Below are 24,103 nucleotides of genomic sequence, written 5' to 3'. Positions count from 1 at the left end.
GGCATGTACCACCACACCCAGCTAATTTTTGTATTTTTAATGGAGACAGAGTTTCACCATGGCCAGGATGGTCTTGATCTCCTGACCTTGTGATCCGTTCACCTCGGCCTCCCAGAGTGCTGGGATTACAGGTGTGAGCCACCATGCCCAGCCGGAAATATCTTGTAGTATAAGTTTTCTCCCCTTTTCATGAATTTAAGTAATGAGACTGTTTTTGGTTTTATATATTGTATTCCATATACATCCTCCAAAACAGTTAGGAATCTTGTTCTGAAAATAAAGTTCTTTCATTTTTATTTAAGGGGAAAGTAGGGGGTGGGCAAATAAGGAGTGGCTAGTCCAAAATTGTTAACCAGAAGTATATCCAGTTACACTAAATCTCTCTCTTCTTTGGGGTTAAATGGTATTACTTTGTATTATTGGAAGCACTACATTCTTTTTTGGAATGATTTTGGAACATAATACATAATAGGTGCATGAAGTCAGCAGTTGCTGCTGTGCTTGTTTCATATAGTGCTTTGTTTTCTCTTCCCTTTATCTTGTGTTTGGAAGTTGGTACTGAATGCTCTGTTGTGCCTTTGTTCTGATTACTTGGTTTTTTCTTTGTCTGTCTCTGGTAGCCCTATAGTCGCTCTTCCTCCATGTCTTCCATTGATCTAGTCAGTGCCTCTGATGATGTTCACAGATTCAGCTCCCAGGTACTGTATGAATGTATAGAGTGGACTTGAGTCTTTCTGTGCTATATTTCAGCCTGCTTTCCCAGTTCCTAGAAATCTTTTGGTTAGGCCACTGATTTTAGTTTTGAATTTTAAATAGTAACATTAAGCATTAAAAAGGTCTTCCTTGTCTACTAAATAGTTCCTCTGTCAGGTTTGCATGTGTCCTTTACTATTCACAGCTTGGAATTTTGTCATATAGGAGGTACTCCAGAAAGATTTTCAAACTGAATTGAAACAAATAGAAGATACTGGGTTTTGTATATCATGTAATATCTGTTTCTTCAATCAGGATTTAGCAGTTTTGATGGATGTGGTCTATATGATATGTTATAGCAGAAAAGCAGATTTTAGCAGTCTCACTTTTAAGCTAAAGTATCTCCAAATTATATTCAACAAAGAAATCACTTTTTAATAATATATTTCATTTCCATTGTAATACTAAGCTCTATTGAGCAGATTGTGTTTTCCTTATGCAAATTACCTTTGGATATTATAAATGAATATTTCTGTTCATATGCTAAATCTCTGGAAATTTGTTTTAATTTTTAGCATTGGTAAGGGTTTAGGAGTTTAAGACAGGAAGCTGGATGCTTGCGGTCTCTAAAGTCTGTACCCTCAAAATAAAATCAAATTACCATTGGAGGAAGTTTTTTTTAGTGTCAGCGTTAGTTCTTTTTTTTAATTTTCTTAATCTTCACATCTTTGCCATTCAACTTTTTATCTTTCTGGTGATTGCATCTTATTGGACTAGATTATATTATGTTAATCTTATATTAAAGACCTGAGCACTCTGGTCAGAATGACTAAGTTTAAACCCTGGTTAGGTGTATGATCCCAGTAAGTTTTCTAACTTTTTTATGCTTCATTTTTATGATTTAGCTAGAACCTGACACATAATAAGTGCTCAATAAATGTTACCTTTTATTGCTATTATAACATAATTTCTTTGAGCTAATAAAAGTTATCTACATCATTATTTTTTCCTCTATGAGAGTATTGCTATAAAAGTTTTTAAAAGTCATAGTTTAAAGAGATTTCTATTATTTTTATGTATATAAATAAAGTTTACATTAGTTTTTAACCTGCAATAGAGAAGAATATTAAGACTTTAATGTGTTTTTCTGACTTGTACAGCGTTTTTCTCCTTGAATACTTTTAAGAAAAAGATTTAGCAATTCTGGATCAGAAATCATCCATAACCAAATATACTACAGTATATTTTACCTTTTGCTTGTCCATTTATGCATTTTTTTAAAAATTTTACTTATTTATTTTCGAGACAGGGTCTTCCTGTGTTGCCCAGGCTGGAGTGTAGTGGCATGATCTGGGCTGACTGCAATCTCCACCTCCTAGGTTCAAGCAATTCTCCTGCCTCAGCCTCCCGAGTAGCTGGGATTACAGGCACGCACCACTACGCCCAGCTAATTTTTGTATTCTTAGTAAAGACGGGGTTTCACCATGTTGGCCAGGCTGGTCTAGCACTCCTGACCTCGTGATCTACCCACCTCGGCCTCCCAAAGTGCTAGGATTACAGGTGTGAGCCACCATGCCCGGCCCTGCATATGTTTTTAAAAAGAGACTCATATTCATAATGAATCTGTGACAAAACTACATAATACTGGGAGACTTTGGTTTATTGTGCTAAGCTCCACATTGCATTAAAATCATATCACAGACTAATCAAAAATGTAGGAATACATAGGCTATAAATGAAAGAAAATATAATGACAGCAAGGAAAGAATGTAAGCCAGTAATAAAGAATGCCTAAGAATTAGGGGTTCAGAACCCAAACCAGGGCCCTCACTGTAGTGCTGTAGAACAGCTGAATTGCTTTTAAGTCCAGGTAACTGTATCACTGAGAAGCAGGTGCCTATATTTTTACAAAATTTTGCTGACAGCTTACTTCTTCATAATATTAATAACTTTTTGTAAAACTCATGTATGTAACTTGAGAGAAATCTTGCTGGATTTTTTTTCTAATATATGGTGCTCATGATTGATCAGATCCTGTTTTAGCTTTTGATTATGTACTGTTTTATATGCCAGAAGAGGTAAAAATGAAGAAAATAACATTAAGGTCTTCAAGTATTTATTGTCCTTGCTAAAGCATTAGTTATCATTAGCAGACATGGACTCTAGCAATTAACTGTTGTAATTAAATTGTGTACCTTATGTTCGGCAGTTCCTTTATAATAGATGACTAATTCCCAATTGATAAGATATTTTGTTTCAGAGGATGTTACACTGGCTTATCAGCCATTATCAAAGGATCTAGCAAGTTGATTCTGTATAGTCACACTTCAGACTATAGCATTGGATGTAGATCTGGAGTTAATATTAGCTGAGAAACATTGCGTTACCTGGAAAACTCTTCCAGTTCAACACAGTGTAAAATTATAGTAGTGACTATACAGTAGTGTTACATTTTACAGTCCTCACACCCTATAGAGACTTTTGTATTAAGCAAAGTAAGAGGCTCAAAGGTTATTCATTAACATTAGAAACACTTATGTTATATTCCATTGCATAGGTCTTTTCTGTTTTTGTTTTTTGTGTTTTTTTTTTTTTTTTTTTTTTTGAGATGGAGTTTTGCTCTTGTTGCCCAGGCTGGAGTGCAATGGTACAATCTTGGCTCACTGCACCCTCCGCCCCCTGGGTTTAAGCTATTCTCCTGCCTCAGCCACCTGAGTAGCTGGGATTACAGGCACCTGCCACCACGCCCAGCTAATTTTTTTTCATTTTTAGTAGAGATGGGGTTTCACCGTGTTGGCCAGGCTGGTCTTGAACTCCTGACCTCAGGTGATCTGCCCGCCTCGGCCTCCCAAAGTGCTGGGATTATAGGCATGAGCCACCACACCTGGCCTACATTGTTCTTAATACACAAATATACATCAGTTACTCCACAGCACTTGAAATATTGGAGGTAGCCAAATTCTTTGTTTTGTAATATCTTCATAATTAATTAAAAAACTAAGTCGACATTTTTAATCACCTTTAATAATTTGCAAAAATATTATATAAGCATAATATAATCAATTCTTATTTACTTCAACAAATTTTAAAAGTCCAGATACAAATATCATGTCTAGTTTCTTGATCATTTATATCAGCTCCCATACAGAAGCCTTCTAAATCTCTGGTAATTTCGCTTTGCTGTTTACATAAGTGTTGGCTCATGACTACCTTGTTCTTCTTGAAATGATGTTTTATAGTCTTGAATTGGCTGAAATAATCAAGTGTACAACTCAGAGATGCCCTGAAAATAGCTTAAAATAAAATATATACATCTACTAGGAAATTAGTACCAACACATGAATCTGTCTGATGGGCAGATATTAGGAATGAAGTCACTCCAGATCTGAGAAATTAAAGTTGTAAAGGACTGCAGGTTCTGTGTTTTTTTGTTGTTTGTTTTTTCATTTTTGTTTTTTGGGTTTTTTTGAGACAGAGTCTCACTCTGTCACCCAGGCTGTAGTGCAGTGGCACAATCTCAATTCACTGCAACCTCCGTCTCCCAGGTTCAAGCGATTCTCCTGTCTCAGCTGGGAGTACAGGCATGCGCTATCACACCCAGCTAATTTTTGTATTTTTAGTAGAGACAGGGTTTCACCATGTTAGCCAGGCTGGTCTCGAACTCCTGACCTCAAGTGATCTGCCTCTCTCGGCCTCTAAAAGTGCTGGGATTACAGGCCTGAGACACCATGTCCAGCATTTTTTTTTTTTGTAAAGAGACAAGGTCTCACTTGTCCAGGCCGAGTGCAGTGGCATGATCATAGCTCTGTAATCTGACCTCTGAGCTCTGACCTCCTGGACACAAGTGATCCTCCTGTCTCTCAGCCTCCCAAGTAGCTGGGACTACAGGCATTCTACCACACCCAACTAATTGTTTTTATTTTTTGTAGAGACAGGGCCTTGCTATGTTGCCCAGGCTGGCAAGTTCTTGAAATAATGGCTGTGGCCACAAACTAGAAAATAGTTTTCAGGTGTACAGAGAATAGAAAGAATTTAGATTCATAAGTTGATCGTTTTGGTCACATTTATTTGCATAACACAGTTCACATTTAAAGGTGTCACCTTAGAAATCAAAGGGGAAGAACATCATCCTCTATTGAAAAAGAAATAAATCAAAGGATGTACAGTGAATTTGCAGCTTAATCTATGGGGAGCATCATTGCAAAAAAATGGTTCTGTATGAGGCTCTTTCCCACCCTTTGTCCACAGGATCAATTATTGTTGTGGTAATTATTTCACCCCTCTCCCTTTTTTAGTGTACAAGTGATACATGCTAATTTTAACAGAACTTGAAAGTAGAATAAAATTAAAATAATAGTTTACTAATATTCCATTTATCTTCTCATATATATGAGATAAATATTAAGGTGTATGTTCTTATCCATATGTGCCTGATTTTTTAAAATCTGGCACATATGGATAAGTACATACACCTTAATATTTTTTTCTTCTACCAAAATAGATAACTCTATATAAACTGTTTTATAATCTTTATTTTAAACTTATATTTAGGCCCATCTTCCCATCAGTAAATATAAGTCTATATGTCTTCGTCTATTTATGCATATGCATGGCTGGATTTACCTACTCACCTAATATTGAACATTTAGCTTGTTTTTGGTTTTTCTCTGTTATATATAGTGCTACAGTGAGCATCCTTGTATATACATCTTTGCACCCTTATCTAATTATTTTCTTAGAATATATTCCTGGAAGCATAATTGTGGGAACAAAGACCATGAACATTTTCAAGTGTTTATTTTATTATTTTATTTTATTTTTATTAATTTTGATACAGGGTTTTGCTTTGTTCCCCAGACTGGAGTGCAGTGGTGAGATCACCACTCACTGCACCTTGACCTCCTGGACTCAAGCGATCCACCTGCCTCAGTCTCCTGAATAGCTGGGGCTAAGGACTACAGGCACACACCACCATGCCCAGCTAATTTTTTTATCTGTAGCAGAGACGAGGTCTCACTATGTTGCCCAGGCTGGTATTTTATTTATTTTTTAAGAGATAGGGTCTCATTCTGTCATCCAGGCTAGAATGCAGTGGCACAATCATAGCTCACCGCAGCCTCAAGTGATCTTTGCCTCAGCCTAAGTAGTTGGGACTACAGGCATGGGCCACCACTCTCAGCTAATTTTTTTTTCAATTTTTTATTTTTTGTAGATATGGGGGTCTCACTGTGTTGCCTAGGCTGGTCTTGAACCCCTAGCCTCAAGTGATCATCCCACCTCAGCCTCCCAAAGTGCTGGGATTACAGGCCACAGGCCTCAGCCAAGTTTTAAAAATTTTTACTGCCACACTCTTCATTAGAAAAGTTGAACCAGCTTACATTCCCAGGCCAGTTTTCTATTGATATAGTAGCACTGAATATTATAATTCAGTTAACTTTTGTCAATACGGTAGGCTAAAAGTGCTATGTTCTTAGCCATCTCTCTTTTGGGTTAACAGTGCACTATTTTGTTATTATTATTCTATCTAACAAGCCCCCTCTATGGTTTTGTGACTTTGTAGTAAGCGTAGTTGTATTTCTTTTTTTGAGGTGGAGTCTCACTATGTTGCCCAGGCTGGAGTGCAGTGGCGCGATCTCGGCTCACTGCACCCTCCGCCTCCCGGGTTCAAGTGATTCTCCTGCCTCAGACTCCTGAGTATCTGGGACTACAGGCATGCACCACCACGCCTGGCTAATTTTTTGTATTTTTAGTAGAGAGGGGAGTTCACCGTGTTAGCCAGGATGGTCTCTATCTCCTGACCTCGTGGTCCGCCTGCCTCAGCCTCCCAAAATGCTGTGATTACAGGCATGAGCCACTGAGCCTGGCCAACATAGTTGTATTTCTTTTACATGCATAAAAGAAAGAGATCTGAGCTGTTTTTGAGCCCTTCTAGACTCTCTTTTTTTTTTTTTTTTTTTTTAAGTAGATGAGGTCTTGCTATGTTGCCAAGACTTAACCTCAAACTCCTAGGCCCAAGCAATCCTCCCAAGCTGCTGGGACTACAGGCATGAACCACCATGCCCAACTTAGACTTTTATTGTACTGTCAAAAGGCAATTTTCTTTTCAAATTTCTGGGTAATAGTGTTAGAAAAATCCTGCTTGGTAGCCTCCAGAAATGGCATCATACTGAGTGATTCAAATATGAGGTAAAAGAAAAGGTTAGAATTGGAGTGAACGTCCCCTCTTATCTCAAATGTATTTTATCTCCATTTTGTTTCATAGTTTATTAGTTTGAGAATGCTTTGTATGTCAGCTAATCATTTTCAACTCTAGGTCCAGAAAAATCAAGGGCATGATGTCTGAAATTACACTTAGCCTAATTAAAACTTAGAAACACTGTTCACCTTCTTCAGTGTTTTTGATTGAGTCTTTTTCATTTATAAGTGACAGAAGGTGTTACTATAACATTATTTCCTAGAATGTCAAATTTTGAGCCTAATAGCATGGTAAATTTGGCTATATTTGGTTTTCGTTGTTGTTGTTGTTGTTGTTTTTAATGAAACTTAGTATTTCCTTGTTTCCCACTTCATTTTTTTTTTTTTTTTTTTTTTTTTTGAGATGGAGTCTCACTCTGTCGCCCAGGCTGGAGTGCAATGGTGCGATCTCGGCTCACTCCCAGCTCTGCCTCCCAGGTTCACGCCATTCTCCTTTCGCAGCCTCCCGAGTAACTGGGACTACAGTCACCCGCCACCAGGCCTGGCTAATTTTTTTGTATTTTTAGTAGAGACGGGGTTTCACCGTGTTAGGCAGGATGGTCTCGAACTCCTGACCTTGTGATCTGCCCGCCTCAGCCTCCCAAAGTGCTGGGATTACAGGCATGAGCCACCGCACCTGGCCTCTCACTTCTTTTTAATATGTAGTGTCATAACCGAACAGTAAAGTGAGCAGATTATTAGGTTAAATCTGAAGTGTCAGTCTGGTCACCAGTGCCCAAGTTACTGCCCCTATGGTAATATTGGTTACTTCATATTTTCCTACAGCAAACATAAAATTTGTTATAGTGAGATTTTTACCTGTATACCTCTCTTAACTTTAATGTTATTACCTCAAGGAAGATATTATAATGAATGAAGATTCCATGATGAAAGTTTTGCAGAGTTTATTACAGTGATTTAGTACTTCATTAGAATCTTTAGTTTTTTAGGAGCACAGCACTGAATGTTTGTTTCTTTGTTGGACCTTTTGAAAACCGGTTTTCCATTGATGCAGTGTAGCTGTTACAGGAATATCATTTTTAAAACATTTTTATACAGCATGGCTGAAAATTGAACCTGGGCCTCCCTCATGGCCTGCCATTGAAGGAATAGCATTTTTTGCCTATATAGAAAGACAATGTTAAATGTGCTTTCTATATATTTTTTAACTTGTGCTACCTACTATGTGTTTATATTTGTGGAATCTGTTTTCTTTTGGACAAAACCACAAATCAAAAACACCTCGTTTCTTAGGCATTTGAAATCCCTAATTCAGAATAATCTCCCAAACAGAAACACAACTACCTGCATTCTTTTTGACAAAAGAGCTAAGTAGCATTAAAAAATTATTTTAAACCCAATCCTGTTTTTTAACAGAATAGAATTCTTCTGTTCTTCACATTCTTCTTTCAGAGGTAACCTATTGAAAGTAGGGTTTATTTGGGAGAAGCATTTCTTTCTGTCTCTTATCTCATAATAAATACAGGTGTGCTTAACTGCTAGTTTCCTACCTCAAAGATATACTCAAATCTAAAGATTTTTAAGATTTTGGGATCTGAAGAGTAAACATTTCTCCTAATCACAATGTGACAGAGACAAATGAATCAAGCCAATGCTACTTTTATTTATGCATACTAACTGGAAATTTTCTTTTTGGAAATCAGATACATTTTGTATGTATTAGTAATTTGGAATCCTGCATTAGTTATCCTTGCCCTCCCAAAGCAGATTCTGAAATTATAAAGGTGCACAGGTTCTCCATGCAACACCAAAAGTTACATTTTCCAAGGCTTTGTAAAATTGTAGAATGTCCTGTTAGTTAAATTTCTGTCAAATCAGTAACTCACACTGTTTTGAGAATTATGAATAAAGGAATAAAATATTGTTAGTGTTTATTTAGTACAAAAATAGATTATAGAATCTCAGCATTTTTGTCAAAAAATTTCTTTTTGATGATTGACAAATCAGGAGACACTTAAGGCCATACCTGCTTTCAGTAATCAAAAATGCATTTAAGATCCAGAAACTTGAGGTAGCAGAAGTATACATCACTATCACATATAACATATCCTTTGGTATAGAAAATTATATTCCCAGAGTGAGTTTCTTTTTTAAAACCGTTAATGAGGCCAAAGTGGGAAGATCACTTGGGACCAGGAGTTCAAGACCAGCCTGGGCAAGATGGCGAGACCCTGTCTCTACAAAAAATTAACTGGGTGTGGTGGTGCACTCCTGTAGCCCCACCTACTCAGAGGCTGAGGCAGGAGGATCCCTTGAGCCCAGGAAATTGTAGTGGCAGTGAGCTATGATCATACTACTGTACTCCAGTCTGGGCCACGAAGTGAGACCCTGTCTCTTAAAAAAAAAAAATTAGCTGGGCATGGTGGCACAGGCATATAGTTTTAGCTACTTAGGAGGCTGAGACAGGAGGATCGCTTGAGCCCAGAAGTTCAAGATTACAGTGAGTTATGATTGTGCCGCTGCACTCCAGCCTGGGTGACAAAATAACCCTGTCTCTGGGGGATGGAGAGGAAGTTGATTATTTACTTTGAAATATGTTCAAAACTGATTCCTGTTCTATATTCCTAATGAACAGAATAGACTTTATATAAAACAAATAGTTAAGGATAAAATTTTAATGGAAGTATAATATATATATTTTCCAGCTCTTCTGTCTTCTAATGTATTTATTACAGAAAATGAAATTACTTTGTTTCCACAATCTTTGTATCACTTCCGTTCTCCAATAAATCTGAGAATTCTGGTAGTGTGAAATATTCAACTTTCTTTGCTTATTTACATAAAATGTATAAGGACAATTTGTGATAGTTAAGAGTTACATTTAAATATCAGTAAAAAGTTATAAATTTAAATTAAAAATTTTTTAAAAGGAAATTATTAGAAATTTAAAAAGAATGAACTAAAAGGTGATTATATGTAAATGCTTGCATATATGAATATTAGCATTGTCCCTAAAATAATTTAGAACAAAGAAATTGGAATCAAATAAATAAAGCTTTGATTATTTTTAAACTGGCTTATATTCCATGATAAAAGAGAGGTTTATCAGTGGCATAAGGAAGGTTTTTCACCTTTTTTGTATTGAAATCTTTGACATATACATATATATCTTTGCTCATCTTTGTGTATCTTTGCTCATATGAGAGCAAAGATATAAGCAAAGATATGCTGTCTCTCTATATGTCTTTGTTCATACCAGACCTTCCTGATATCTCCACATAGTCTTAAATATAGGAACATTAGACTGGATGATCTCTGTGCCCCCTTTATCTCTACTCTTCCATTATTTTATACTTTAACACATCATCTCTGTTTTATGATATAGAATGGAATATTTCCTTTTTCCAGAAAATGCTTATTTTGGTCACTTGATACACATTAGGCCAATATGTGTTACTTGAGTGACCCATCTTCCTTCTTTTCATTTCTGTCTCCTGTCATTAACCTGGATATCTGGAATGTGGACTAAACTCTTCAAACACTATGTAAAACCTACTAACCTTTGTGCATTTGGTTGCTCAGCTACTAAGAGCACCATTTCTGAACTGAAGTTAACTGAATATACCATTCTGTTTTAGAGATTATGACATACCTTTTGGATTCTCATGCCTTTTTCCTCCCCTCTCAAGGTTGAAGAGATGGTGCAGAACCACATGACTTACTCATTACAGGATGTAGGCGGAGATGCCAATTGGCAGTTGGTTGTAGAAGAAGGAGAAATGAAGGTAATTCCCCCTGAAATGTTATAGATTGCCAAAGACGTCTCTGTTTCAGTCATATTATCATTACTATTGATATGAATAAGGATAGCACTTTCAACTTACCTTTAAAACAAATTATTACATGTGATCAAAGCAGTACCATATATTGAGCAATAAAATGTCTTTTTGCTTTTCTGGTTTTGCCTTTACTAAAGTTTTTTATGATTATAATATAAATATATGATTAAACCTTTCTGTTCTGACTAGGCCATGAAGAAAATAAAATTTGGAGAATTAGATATGACCAGGTCACAATTAGCTGATGGTCCTGTATTTGGATATTTCCTTTTGTTTTTTTAACATACTGAATGTTGTGCCTAGATGACACTTTGATTCACTCCCTTTTTGGTCTATACCCTCCTTCTTTTCCCTTCTCTTACTGCACCTTTATTTGATATTTGGACATTGGTCAGTTAATCTTGTTTACATCCCTAAACACAGGGACAGAAAATAAGAGCAGGGACTGAGAGATACAGAGATGGATTGAAAAGCAAAAGCAACATTGAATTTTGGATTCTCTCATTCCTAAGGGACTATGCTAAATAAAGATACAAAGATAATAAGACACTCTCCAAGCTAAAGCTTTAGTTAAGGAAAAAGAATATTGACATTTAAAAGATACTATTGGCCAGGCACAGTGGCTCATGCCTGTAATCCCAGCACTTTAGGAGGACGTGGCAGGTGGATTACTTGAGCTCAGGAGTTCAAGTCAAACCTGGGCAACACGGTGAAACCCCGTCTCCACAAAAAATACAAAAATTAGCTGGGTGCAGTACCACACACTTGTAGTCCCAGCTACCCAGGAGGCTGAGGCAAAAGATTCCTTGAGCCAGGGAGGTCAAGGCTGCAATGAGCCGCATTTGTGCCACTGCACTCTAGCCTGGGTGACAAAGTGAGACCCTGTCTAAAATAAATAAATAAATAAATAAATAAATAAATAAATCTATTACTTGGCTCCATCTGATAATGTACTGAGTGAAGAGTACAGATGAGTGGTGGAGAAAATCAGAAAAGAAAGATCTCTGTGATTTGAAACAATTAGATTGTTTTACAATGCAGAGAAGCATTTGAACTACATCTGGAATTAAAAACAAAGTTGTGACAAGGATGAGGTGAGGGCATTTTAGGAAAAAAATTATAATGTGAGCAAAAACTTGAAAGCAAACTTTTTAGTCAGGATTTTTGCATAATCTGTGTTGACCAGAATTATTCTGGCAAATAAGATATAATATTAGATGCTGGGATTTCCTCTCCCCTTGAATAAGGAACAAATTAAGACATAAGATAAAAGAGACAGATAAATGAGATACCAGAATGTTAGCTATAATTCTGATAAGGTGATTGTAGAAAATAGTTTGAGATCAGCTGCTACATACAGGGTCTTGTTACTCCAGAATTAAGCATGTTCCTGGCATTACTGGATAATCACAAACCTTCACTACAGAAGCGGGCCAGGATGTATGCTCTTCGCGGAAGAAAGGGTTGAGCCAGACCTGCCTTATTTCTTCTTCTGTAGTCATCATTCAGTCACCGTAGAGTCACCTCCCTCTGGGGAGGAGGAAGTGAAGTACTGAAAAGAAGCCAGGAGTGATGGTCTGGATGACGTCCCTCTACCTGGAATGAGGAATAGAAAATAAGTACTCCTACAGCACACAGCGTTAGAGAGAAATTGGGCCTAGATTATAGGAAGCATAAAGTTACTCTCTAAAGAGAATAGTCGTTGTCTATAACAGTAGACTAGCCACTGTATGAAAAGTATCTTTTTTTTTTTTTTTTTTGAGACAGAGTTTTGCTCTTGTCACCCAGGCTGGAGTGCAATGGCATGATCTTGGCTTATCGCAGCCTCCACCTCCTGGGTTCAAGTGATTCTCCTGCCTCAGCCTCCCGAGTAGCTGGGATTACAGGCACCCACCACTACGCTGGGTTAATTTTTGTATTTTTAGTAGAGATGGGGTTTCACCTTGTGATCCGCCCGCCTCAGCCTCCCAAAGTGCTGGGATAACAGGTGTGAGCCACTGCGCCTGGCCCGAAAAGTGTAGTTTTAAGAAGATCAAGCCGACAGGGAAGAAACTGGAGAACAAGCAGACTACTTAAAAGAGTCAGGCACAAAGTGATGAAAGCCTACCTAGAACAGTAGAAAAGTCAAACTGTTGGATGTCTTAGCGAAGACATTTTAGACAAAAAATAATAATGTGAGCTAGAGGCCTCCCTGCTCTGCACCTTTGGCACCACGTCTAGGAACTGCCAGTGCCATGGTGTCAATAGATTCCTGCCTCACCCCAATCATCTCTGCTATGCTTTATTAAGAACAGTTTTTGACTGGTGGCAGTGGCTCACGCCTGTAATCCCAGCACTTTGGGAGGCCAAGGCGGGCAGATCACCTGAGGTCAGAAGTTCGAGACCAGCCTGGCCAACATGGTGAAACCCTGTCTCTACTAAAAATACCAAAAATTAGCTGGGCGTAGTGGCAGGCATCTGTAATCCCAGCTAGTCAGGAAGCTGAGACAGGAGAATCGCTTGAACCTGGGAGGCAGAGGTTGCAGTGAGCCGAGACGGCGCCATTGCACTCCAGCCTGGGCAATAAGAGCGAAACTCCGTCTCAAAAAACAAAGTAGAATAGTAAAAAGCTTACTAGCTGTGTGAACTGTAAAGGGAGGAATCAAAAGTCTAGAGTTTCTAGTTTGGGTAGCTGGGAAAACGGTGGTCCCAATAATATGAGTAATAAATAGGTAGGGGAAGGTAATCTGTTGAGAGATACTCTAAGAAAAACTATGTGAAATGCCTAACAGTGTCTAGCCCCATAGGTCCTTCATAAATTGACACTTGGTTCTCCCCCATGATGACATGTTTCTTCATTTCTCAAGAATATTTATCACATAATTATCTGAAGTAGCAAACTCTATAATTTTAAAATAATTAATTTTACTAGCATTTAAGGTATGTAACCTCAGTATTTAAAGCAAGATAGATCTGTATTTACGTTTTTGCCATCTTAGCTTTCAGCCATTGATTTAACAAATAACTGAGTGCCTACTGTGTTTCATATACTATTCTAGATGTTGGGGATACAGCATTGAACAAAGCAGCCTTAATTTAGTATCTTTAAGGAGAATATATTCTAGCCAGGTTTATTTGGTTTTCTTAGCCATGTTAAACAGTCTTTTGAGAATGTTTAGTAAATAATGCCTAATTCAAATTGATACATTTATTTTTAAACAACTCACAATAAGTCATTTATCACATATGCATGTTTTTATATGAAGTTTACCTTGGATTTATAATTTTAAGTACTTTTTTGTCTGTTAATTTGAAAATTTTTAATTTTCTTTTAGCAGAATATGTTCTATAAATAAACTTTCATAAAAATCTAAAGAGCAGCTATATTTAAAAGCATGCTTTCATGCTTTTATGGGCTTGATTTTTAATTTTCTAACAGTTTTGGAATTATGTTCTCTTTAGGTATACAGAAGAGAAGTAGAAGAAAATGGGATTGTTCTGGATCCTTTAAAAGCTACCCATGCAGTTAAAGGCGTCACAGGACATGAGGTCTGCAATTATTTCTGGAATGTTGACGTTCGCAATGACTGGGAAAGTAAGCTGTCATTATTAATATATTTTAATCTAATTATTATTTTGAATTTAATATCAAATCCAACCTAGTTTTCTGCATCTCATACATAGTTTACAAAGTCAACGTAGAAAGTATTTGGAAAATCATATAGAGGACTAGCAATACATTTATATAGAGCTTTTCAGTGTATGAAATGCTTCCTAGTATGTAATTTGATCCAATAACCTCAGTAATCCTACAGTGATAGGTAGTTATTATTGCTTATTTTACATACAAATAAAGTAAAATTCAGATAGGCGAAGTGACTTGTCAAAGGCAACAAGAGCTATATGGTGGAGAAGCCAAATCTGAAATTGAAGATTTCTGTTTCATCATCTACTCTTTCCTAAACTGTTTCCATGGTAAATCCTAGGTGAATCCTTTTGTGATTACTTTAGAATTATTATTATTATTTTTTTAGACGGAGTTTCGCTCTTGTCGCCCAGGCTGGAGTGCAATGGCATGATCTCAGCTCACTGCAACCTTTACCTCCCCAGTTCAAGCGATTCTCCTCCCTCAGCCTCCCAAGTAACTGGGATTACAGGCACACACCATCACACCCAGCTAATTTTTGTATTTTTAGTAGAGACGGGGTTTTGCCATGTTGGCCAGGCTGGTCTCGAACTCCTGACCTCAGGTGATCCACCTGCCTTGGCCTCCCAAAGTGCTGGGATTACAGACGTGAGCCACTGCACCCAGCCTAGAGTTATTCTTAGTGTGTATTCCCCTTAGACACAAAATTTCCTAAGTATAGATACTTCTCAACATCATCAGATGTTTATCATTGGCAGTTTGAATCCCTTTTTCACAGAAATAGCCACCTAAGATTAGATATAACAATTTATTTAACATCAATAAATTAGGGAAAAGGGAAGGGTTTTAGTGTTAGGGAATTATTCGTGCCTGAGTGATGCAGTAGTGATTAGAATTGCTTTCTTGCTGTGGAAGATAGATATTGGGCCAAAGAAAATGAGGCTTCCTGGTGATCAGACCTCACATCCCTAATCTGTAACCATAATACTAAGTATTAGCTACCTTCCATTTGGATGTAACCTAGATAGGGCAGGATCCTGTTCAGTTTATCATACTGTCCATTCGTACTTGACTTTCAACATAAGTGAATTGATCACATTCTAGGAAAAGATAATATATCTTTTTATTATTCTCTTCATTTCAGCAACTATAGAAAACTTTCATGTCGTGGAAACATTAGCTGATAATGCAATCATCATTTATCAAACACACAAGGTAAAGATCTCTTCATTCATCCTAAAAGGATTTCAGTGTAGTTCAAACTCAGACATACAGATTCTCTAAAGTAAAATTGGGGAGGTTATTAAAAGCCACAAAAATCCAAAGAATTTATTAATGATTCATGAATGTCATGTATTTGAAAGGTATATCAACTTGTTCAGAACAGAAATATGTGCAGGCAAGAATCTGAGAGATACAATCTAGAAATAGAGTGCTTGATAAAAATCAATGGTTAGTTCCCTTTATGCGCTTTTTATTTTTATAGAGACAGCGTCTTGCTATATTTCCCAGGCTAGTCTCAAACTCCTGAGCTCAAGTGATCCTCCTGCCTCAGCCTCTCAAGTAATTGGAACTACTGGTGTATGCCACACTCTTAGCTTTCTTTATACACAGTTTAAGTCTAGAAAAGAGCCTTCTGAAATACTGAAATCCATTTAAATACCTTTCTAGTATCTAGTCTCTATAAGAGGTAAATGATAGTTACCAAATATGAAAGTGAATTATAGCTTCCTGTGACGACAACAATAAGGGTAATGGCTAGCATGGTATTAGCCTATGTTAGGACTAATAGATATAAAAGTAAATGGATTATCCGAAAGCAAAGAAAAATCACAGAGCATGACTTGAGAGGTTAGTCATACACCAGAGCACACAGAAACATAATTTAAGTTAGTTCTCTTTCACCTTATTTCTTCTGCTATTCCTGATATTTAAAATTATAGAATCAATATTTCTCTTGCCTTATTCTTCTCTTTCTCTTCTGAAAACTGCCCAGTAACGTAATGTGTATAGCATAATAAAAGGAATTAAAATTTTGGAGAGATCCACCAAAAACAGTATTAAACATTATAAAAGAAATATAATGATTTAGTAGATACTTCGTTTTTCCAATTCAGTGAAAGCTTCATTTTTCTTTTTTAAATGGTTTTTAATTGAGTGCAGTATATGAAAACATTATAAGTCTGTTATGTATTTCTTAAACTCAGTCTTGTCATCTGAGACATCTTATATCTAATAATTAGGAGCCATACTTAATTTTACATGGTAGCTGCTCAGAAATGCGTAACAATTAAGATTCTGTTTCAGCATACAAATTTTGAAGTCTAATTTGAAATCTAAAATTTAGTAAATGTCAGAATATTAATTAATCACCCTGTAATTTGGAATGAAGATAAATGACCAATAATTTAGAACCAAAAGAACCTTATTATCTGAAAATAATCCATCATGGAAAACAATCTGCTGAACGTATTCTACTAGATAAATAGTAGATGGAGGGAGGGTCATATAAGTTGTATCAGGATTGAAAAATAAAACTAGAAATTATTAAAATAATAAATCTTATATGTAACAAAATTTGTTACAGTTATAATTATTTGCCAATTCTTGGAATAAACAAATTGTCCTGGAATCATTTTTTCAAGAAATCACATTACATTCACAATGTATGTAACCATACCACTAACACTATATCTGAAATTTATCATCACCCCAAACAGAAACTCCGTACTCATTAAGCAACAACTCTTCATTCCCTCTCCTCCCATTCCATAATAATGTTCTGCTTAGACCCAAAGTCTATAGTGTTATTTACACTACAATATTTTTCCCTTTAAATTTGACATCTTTTGCAGTATGGTCTTAAAAGAGGGCTACTGGTCTCTTGATATTTAAGTCATTCTCATTCTTTAAATTTCTATCTTATCATCCTGTGGATTTGTATTCATTAGGTCTAAATTTGCCACATCTTCATGTATTACTTACTGTCTCCACACAATTTACCCAACACTGTATTCGTCAACTACATGAAATTTTGTATCTTTAAAAAATGAATCATTTCATCTTGCAAATGATTTGTATTGTATGCTATTTATTACTCTCAGTAATCAGGAATGACGCTGCATAACAAGGACTAGTCCAGATACATATACGAGATAACCAAAATAAAAGTAACTTAAATAGGATAAAAGTTTTTTTTTCTCATTTAAAGTAGGTAGTCCCATTTATTGAAGACTTAGGCTCCATGTCATTCCCATAGTATATGTTTCCCCTTGCATACCTTAATATTGAAATATTTAATCTAAGTGACTTAGAATTCTTTATAATGTGATTTGATTCAAATAAGCCTTTTTTCTTTAAATCTTTGAATCTAAGCGGAACATAATCATGGAGTATAAGGAGAGAGGAATGGAAAGTTGTTGCTTACTGGGCACAGAGTTTCTGTTTGGGATGATGATAAATTTCAGAGATAGCAGTATGGTTACATAACACTGTGAATGTAATTAATGTCCCTGAATTGTACCCTAAAAGTTAGTTAAAATGGCAAATTATACGTGTATATATTTTACTGCAATTAAAAAAATAGAACATTATTCCTTTTATTATATTGTTCTGCCAAGCTATTAACTCTGTTCATAATTAATCATTTGGTAGATATCCTCAGATGCTTTCCATTTAAAATTTGAGAGATTTTACCTTCAATTAAGACATTTATTGGCATTATATTTCTCTTGTTAGTTCCATGTTAGATCTGTTTTTCAGAAGATCTTTACTTCTCCACAGAGGGTGTGGCCTGCTTCTCAGCGAGACGTACTATATCTTTCTGTCATTCGAAAGATACCAGCCTTGACTGAAAATGACCCTGAAACTTGGATAGTTTGTAATTTTTCTGTGGATCATGACAGTGCTCCTGTAAGTACAAATATAAATGTGTATAATTAAACAATATAAAGCTAAATACACAATGCAGGACAAAGACGATAAACACAGCCCATACACAATACTTGATTTGATAATGCTTCTTAGATTTTATGTTGGATTGACTGCTAGGAACAGTATAGCCCATGTGTTGTCTGAGGGCAACAGTCATGGCTATGAGCATTCCACCAGGGCTGTTTACCTTTCCTTCTAAGGTTTGGTGAAACAGCCAAAAGGGCAGTAGGCTACTTCCCACAGTTATCTCTTAAGCCATTATCAACTACCAGCCAAACCTCTGTGGTTTACCACAATTTAGCTCCATTTACTACTTAAGAGGAGGGAATCCTGGGCAACATGGTTAGACCTCATCTCTATTAAAAAAAATTTTTCTTTTTTTTTTTTAATTAGCCAGGCCTGGCGATGTGCACCTGTGGTCCTAGCTACTCTGGAGGTTGAGGCGGGAGGATTGCTTGAGCCCAGGAGTTTGAAGCTGCAGTGAACTATGATGGCACCACTGCACTCCAGAGTGGGCAACAGAGCAAGTCCTTGTCCCCAAAAAAAGTGGGTGGGGAGGAATCCTGGTGTCATATCAGCTTGGTGCTTATAAGATTTCACTGGAGATACTTTTAAGAGTTACGATTTTGGTTAACCTAATATAATATTAGACCAGCAGAGTTTACAAAATACTGGGTATCTACTGATGCTTTGTTTTTTGTTTTGGCAGCTAAACAACCGATGTGTCCGTGCCAAAATAAATGTTGCTATGATTTGTCAAACCTTGGTAAGCCCACCAGAGGGAAACCAGGAAATTAGCAGGGACAACATTCTATGCAAGATTACATATGTAGCTAATGGTATGTATTTTATTGTTTTTGCTCTTTGATAATGTGGCTGTTCTTGATCATGACCTATATGACAACAATTTGGACAAATGCCTTTTAGTTCTTATCCATTAGATTACTAATTTTTAATTTGGAGAAAGGTATATCAGAATTACTAGAGAATCTTTGAAAATACAGATGTCTGAATTTCACCCTGGAACTACTACTATATGAGTATTTCTGAAGCTAGAGCTGGATAGGAAAATTTTAAAACTTTATCCCTAGGTCACTGTCATATACCCTTTTTTTTTTTGAGATGGAGTCTCGTTCTGTTGCCCAGGCTGGAGTGCAGTGGTGCAGTCTCAGCTCACTGCAACCTCCGCCTCCTGGGTTCAAACGATTCTCTGCCTCTGTAGCTGGGATTACAGGTGCCCACCACCATGCCTGGCTAGTTTTTTGTATTTTTAGTAGAGACGGGGTTTCACCATCTTGGCCAGGCTGGTCTTGAACTCCTGACCTTGTGATCCACCCACCTCGGCCTCCCAAAGTGCTGGGATTACAGGCGTGAGCCACTGCGCTCGACCTAGCCTTCATATTTAAGCACCATTTTCTTAGATATTTGCCTCATAGAATATATTTATTATTAGGAATATAAGCAACAATGGGGAAGGAAATTAAGAGTTCTTTTACTCATTGTCAGCCTTTTTAGCTTTCTGAATCAATGTTCCCCTAGTCCTTATTAGTTGCTAGTTACATATTTATTTCTCTTTGGCATTCATTGTCAGGCTTTTTGTTTTCTGAGTCAGCGTTTCCCTAGTCCTTATTAGTTGCTAGTTACATATTTCTTTCACTTTGGATAGGTCTTTTCATTGCTTGCTTTGGGTCCTTACTTCACCTACTTTGCACCTGGAGTAATCATTGCAACCTCTCTCATCAAAAGTCAAACCTTCTTTATACAGGGCCATAACTGCTAGTATGTTCAAAGAAACAGTTGTACCTGAGTAAGTTACTATTTAATTATAGTACAGATTTGTGAATAATCTGCCCTAAATAACCTTAAGTGGTGCTATACTAATTTTTGCAGGTAATTTCGGGAACCAAGAACATTGTAGAAAGGTTATAAATGCTTTCTTATTTGCTGTCTGATTATGTCTGATGGATAGTGTTAAGGAATGAAGGGTTGGGACTGAAAAGATACTAATTGGTCCAGCTGGGTACAGTGACTCAGCCTGTAATCCCAGCACCTTGGGAGGCTGAGGCGGGCGGATCATGAGGTCAAGAGTTTGAGACCATCCTGGCCAACATGGTGAAAACCCGTCTCTACTAAAAATACAAAAATTAGCTGGGCATGGTGGTGTGCACCTGTAATCCCAGCTACTCGGGAGGCTGAGGCAGGAGAATCACTTGAACCCCGGAGGTGGAAGTTGCAGTGAGCCAAGATCGCGCCACTGCACTCCACCCTGGCAACAGAGCAAGACTCCGTCTCAAAAAGAAAAAGAAAAGATGCTAATTGGTCCAATGTGAGGAATATTTTAAAAGCAAGGGAACAAATTAAGTGCTTCACATATGTTTGGAGAATTGTATCTTAATACATTTTAATTTTCCTTTATCTTGCAGTGAACCCTGGAGGATGGGCACCAGCCTCAGTGTTAAGGGCAGTGGCAAAGCGAGAGTATCCTAAATTTCTAAAACGTTTTACTTCTTACGTCCAAGAAAAAACTGCAGGAAAGCCTATTTTGTTCTAGTATTAACAGGTACTAGAAGATATGTTTTATCTTTTTTTTAAACTTTATTTGACTAATATGACTCTGTCAATACTAAAATTTAGTTGTTGAAAGTATTTGCTGTGTTTTTTGATGTTCCCCTATAGAGTATTGTTTCGTTGGTTTTTGTTGTTGTCGTCGTCGTCGTTTTAAACAGAGTCTTGCTCTGTTGCCTAAGCTGGAGTGCAGTGACACCATCATGGCTCACTGCAACCTCGACCTCTGGCCTCAAGGAATCCTCTCATCTCGGCCTTCCAAGTAGCTGAGAGTCCCCACAGGCATGTGCCACCATGCTCAGCTAATTTTTTATTTTTTGTAGACATAGGGGTCTTGCTGTGTTACCCAAGGTGGTCTTGAACTCCTGGCCTCAAACAATCCTCTTGCCTCAGCCTCCCAAAGTGCTGGGATTACAGACATAAGCCACCGTGCCTGGCCTTGAGAATTATAGTTTATAGCCTTTAAAACTTAATTCTTTTATTGTTTCCTTTTTCTTCTAATGCTAATGTAAAGAAATTTTGATATTATAGAACTATAGAATTGTAGAAGTGCAAACTTCCTGTATTCTTTCCTTTCCTAGAAACTTTTTTTTTGTATATTCTTCCAGATTTTTCTGTGTATGTACTGACATATTTTTGAGTGTTAAAATGTTTATACTTAACTATTATAACAAAATTCTTGTTATATAACCTTTTTTTCACTTAACAATGTATCTTAACTATCTTTCTTTATAAGATTTAAGATGTGTAAAACATCTCATTCTTTTAACATCTGTTACATGCATGTTGCAGAATTTATTAACTAGTCCCATGTTAATGTCTGAGTTGGTTCCATATTTTTACTGTCAACCAGTACAGCACTGAACACCTTTATGCAAAGAGGTAGAAATCTTTAACTTTATTTTGGTGTTGTTGAGACAAAGTTTCTGTCTTGCTGCCCAGGCTGGAGTGCAGTGGTGCAATCTTGGCTCACTGCAACCTCTGCCTCCCAGGTTCAAGCGATTCTCCTGCCTCAGCCTCCTGAGTAGCTGGGATTACAGGCATCCACCACCACGCCCAGCCTATTTTTGTATTTTTACTAGAGGCGGGGTTTCACCATGTTGGCCAGGCTGGTCTCAAACTCCTTATCTCAGGTGACCTGCTCTCCTGGGCCTCCCAAAATGCTGGGTTTACAGGCGTGAGCCACTGCGCTCAGCCCAAAATCTTTAACTTTTTAAAGTAAGTGATACATTAATATGATTAAAAGTCAAAAGTGGCCAGGTGCAGTGGGTCACACCTGTTATCCCAACACTTTTTGGGAGACTAAGGTGGGAGAATGGCTTGAGGCCAGGAGTTCAAGTCTAGCCTGGATAACATAGCAAGATTCCATCTTGACAAAAAACAATTAGGCATGGTGGCATACATGTATAGTCCTAGGTACTTGGGAGGCTGAAGCAGGAAGATCGCTTTGTCTGGGAGTTTGAGGCTGCAGTGAGCTGTGATTAGACGACTGCACTCCAGCCTGAACAGGTAATGTCTGTTAAAAAAAAAAAAAAAAAAAAAGTCAAAAGTATGAAAAAGTTATACAGTAAAATTTACCCTGTCTTGCATTCACCATATAGTATTAACATATGCTATTACTAGTTTCTTCTAGAAAGTTTTTAATGCTTGAGTGAACAAATACAAGTGTATTTTCTACACACATACACTTTTTTGTTGTTAAAGAAGCAGCAGCATACTGTAAACACTGTTCAACATCTTATATTTGCATTTATTTTATCTTGAAGGTCTCACATATTTGTAAGGAGCTTCCTCATTTTGATGGTTATACAGTATCCCATTGTATAGATGTACATAATTTATTTAATCAGTTCTGCATTGGTGAATATTGCAGTTTCCAATTTTTGCCAGAGCAGTGTTATAATTGTATCCATATGTCATTTTGTACTTGCAAGTTTATATGTGGGAAAAATTAATAGATGTGGTACTACTGGCCCTGCTAGGGGTTTGTGCATTTATAATTTAGATACTACTTTTCATAGAGGTTATGGTAATTGACCATCTCAACAGCAATAATGAATTGGAATCCCTGTTTCCCACAGTTTTTCATACAATGTGTAAAACAAAACTTTATAACTTTCCCAACTCATTAGGTGAAAAATACTCTCTCAGTGTAGTTTTAATTGTATTCCTCTTCTTATTACTGAGTTTAAGCCTGCTTTGGTCCATTGAGAATCTTTTGTAAAGTACTATTTCTATAAATTCTATTTTGTAATAACATTTAAAATATTAGTAGATATTGCCAATTGTGATACACAAATGGTAAGCAATAACACACGAATATTCTCTCATTCTCACCTACACTGGATGTTAAATAATTGGCTGAGAAATGTATATTCTTGAGTCCTTTTCTTTAGCTAAAAATCATAGTCAATTATATAATGAAATAATTTTAAACAAGTCTGATTTCTAATGATGTTTATAGTATGTCTTTCCTTTAAAAAATGCAAAGGCTAAATTTATTGTCCGATACTAACTAATATCCCATACTAACATAAGGGATATTGCATTGATGTCTCAGTTGTTTAGCTTTATCCCAGGAAAAAGGGTATTTGAAAATATTAAACAGGTTCCAGTCTTAGTTACCTGAATGATTGGTGTTTTGGAATATAGCTTGACCCTTTAGGGATTCTGTCTTCAGGCACAAGTGCACTGCATTCAGTGTGCTGACAATTTTTATATCTTGTACTTTAGAATTGTTATAGCTAGATCTGGACACATTACTTCTTATTGATTCTGAGTCTGTGCCATATTTATCAAATAAACCAGAAAACTGATGGCACATGACAGCAACAGGCTTATCACCCTGCTTCGCTGTATGTCTCTTTGCCATGGCCTCTAGGTTTTTAAAGTGGTGCTGTTTCACTCTATCCAAGACCAGATTTTGTTTCACTCTAACTATATCTGCCTTCTCTCTTCTTCACTATGACCTCACTGAAACGGCCTCCCTCTTGATGCTTTATGATGACTTCCTTACCAAAGGTTCTCAGATATTCAACCAAGCAAGGCAGAAATACAACTTTGTATTAAAGCAAGAGAAATCTGAATGCAGTTGTGTGTAAAACATGCTCTCAATTATATTTGAGAAGAATAATTTTTTAAACAGTTGAAACATAAATCGTAGGGTATTAGCAGCATTTGCTTCTAGACTTGGATTTAGAGCAGTGTTTCATTGACTCTGTGTGTGTGCATGTGTATGTTCACAGATTTTTCA

The 24,103-nt window shown here is 36.8% G+C and overlaps 1 protein-coding gene across 8 annotated transcripts in view; it reads left to right on the top strand.

The window, feature by feature from the left end:
• Positions 1-24,103, top strand: part of CERT1 (ceramide transporter 1) — a 144,930-nt gene that overhangs the window by 113,306 nt on the left and 7,521 nt on the right. For 4 of the 8 annotated variants that reach the window (XR_008525027.2, XM_063723906.1, XM_054555126.2 and 1 more), the window contains 7 exon segments: positions 621-698; positions 10,578-10,673; positions 14,169-14,301; positions 15,497-15,567; positions 18,136-18,264; positions 18,995-19,124; positions 20,709-20,845. Coding sequence is in view for 6 of the 8 variants with exons in the window: in XM_063723906.1 (XP_063579976.1) it covers positions 621-698; positions 10,578-10,673; positions 14,169-14,301; positions 15,497-15,567; positions 18,136-18,264; positions 18,995-19,124; positions 20,709-20,836 (765 nt within the window). In the remaining 2 variants the exon portion in view is untranslated. 8 annotated transcript variants of the gene reach the window in all.

The sequence above is a fragment of the Pongo abelii genome, chromosome 4 (assembly GCF_028885655.2).
Source record: "Pongo abelii isolate AG06213 chromosome 4, NHGRI_mPonAbe1-v2.0_pri, whole genome shotgun sequence".
Taxonomy (NCBI): domain Eukaryota; kingdom Metazoa; phylum Chordata; class Mammalia; order Primates; family Hominidae; genus Pongo; species Pongo abelii.
Note: the sequence above shows the minus strand (reverse complement) of the source record. Positions and strands in the feature narration are given on the sequence as shown.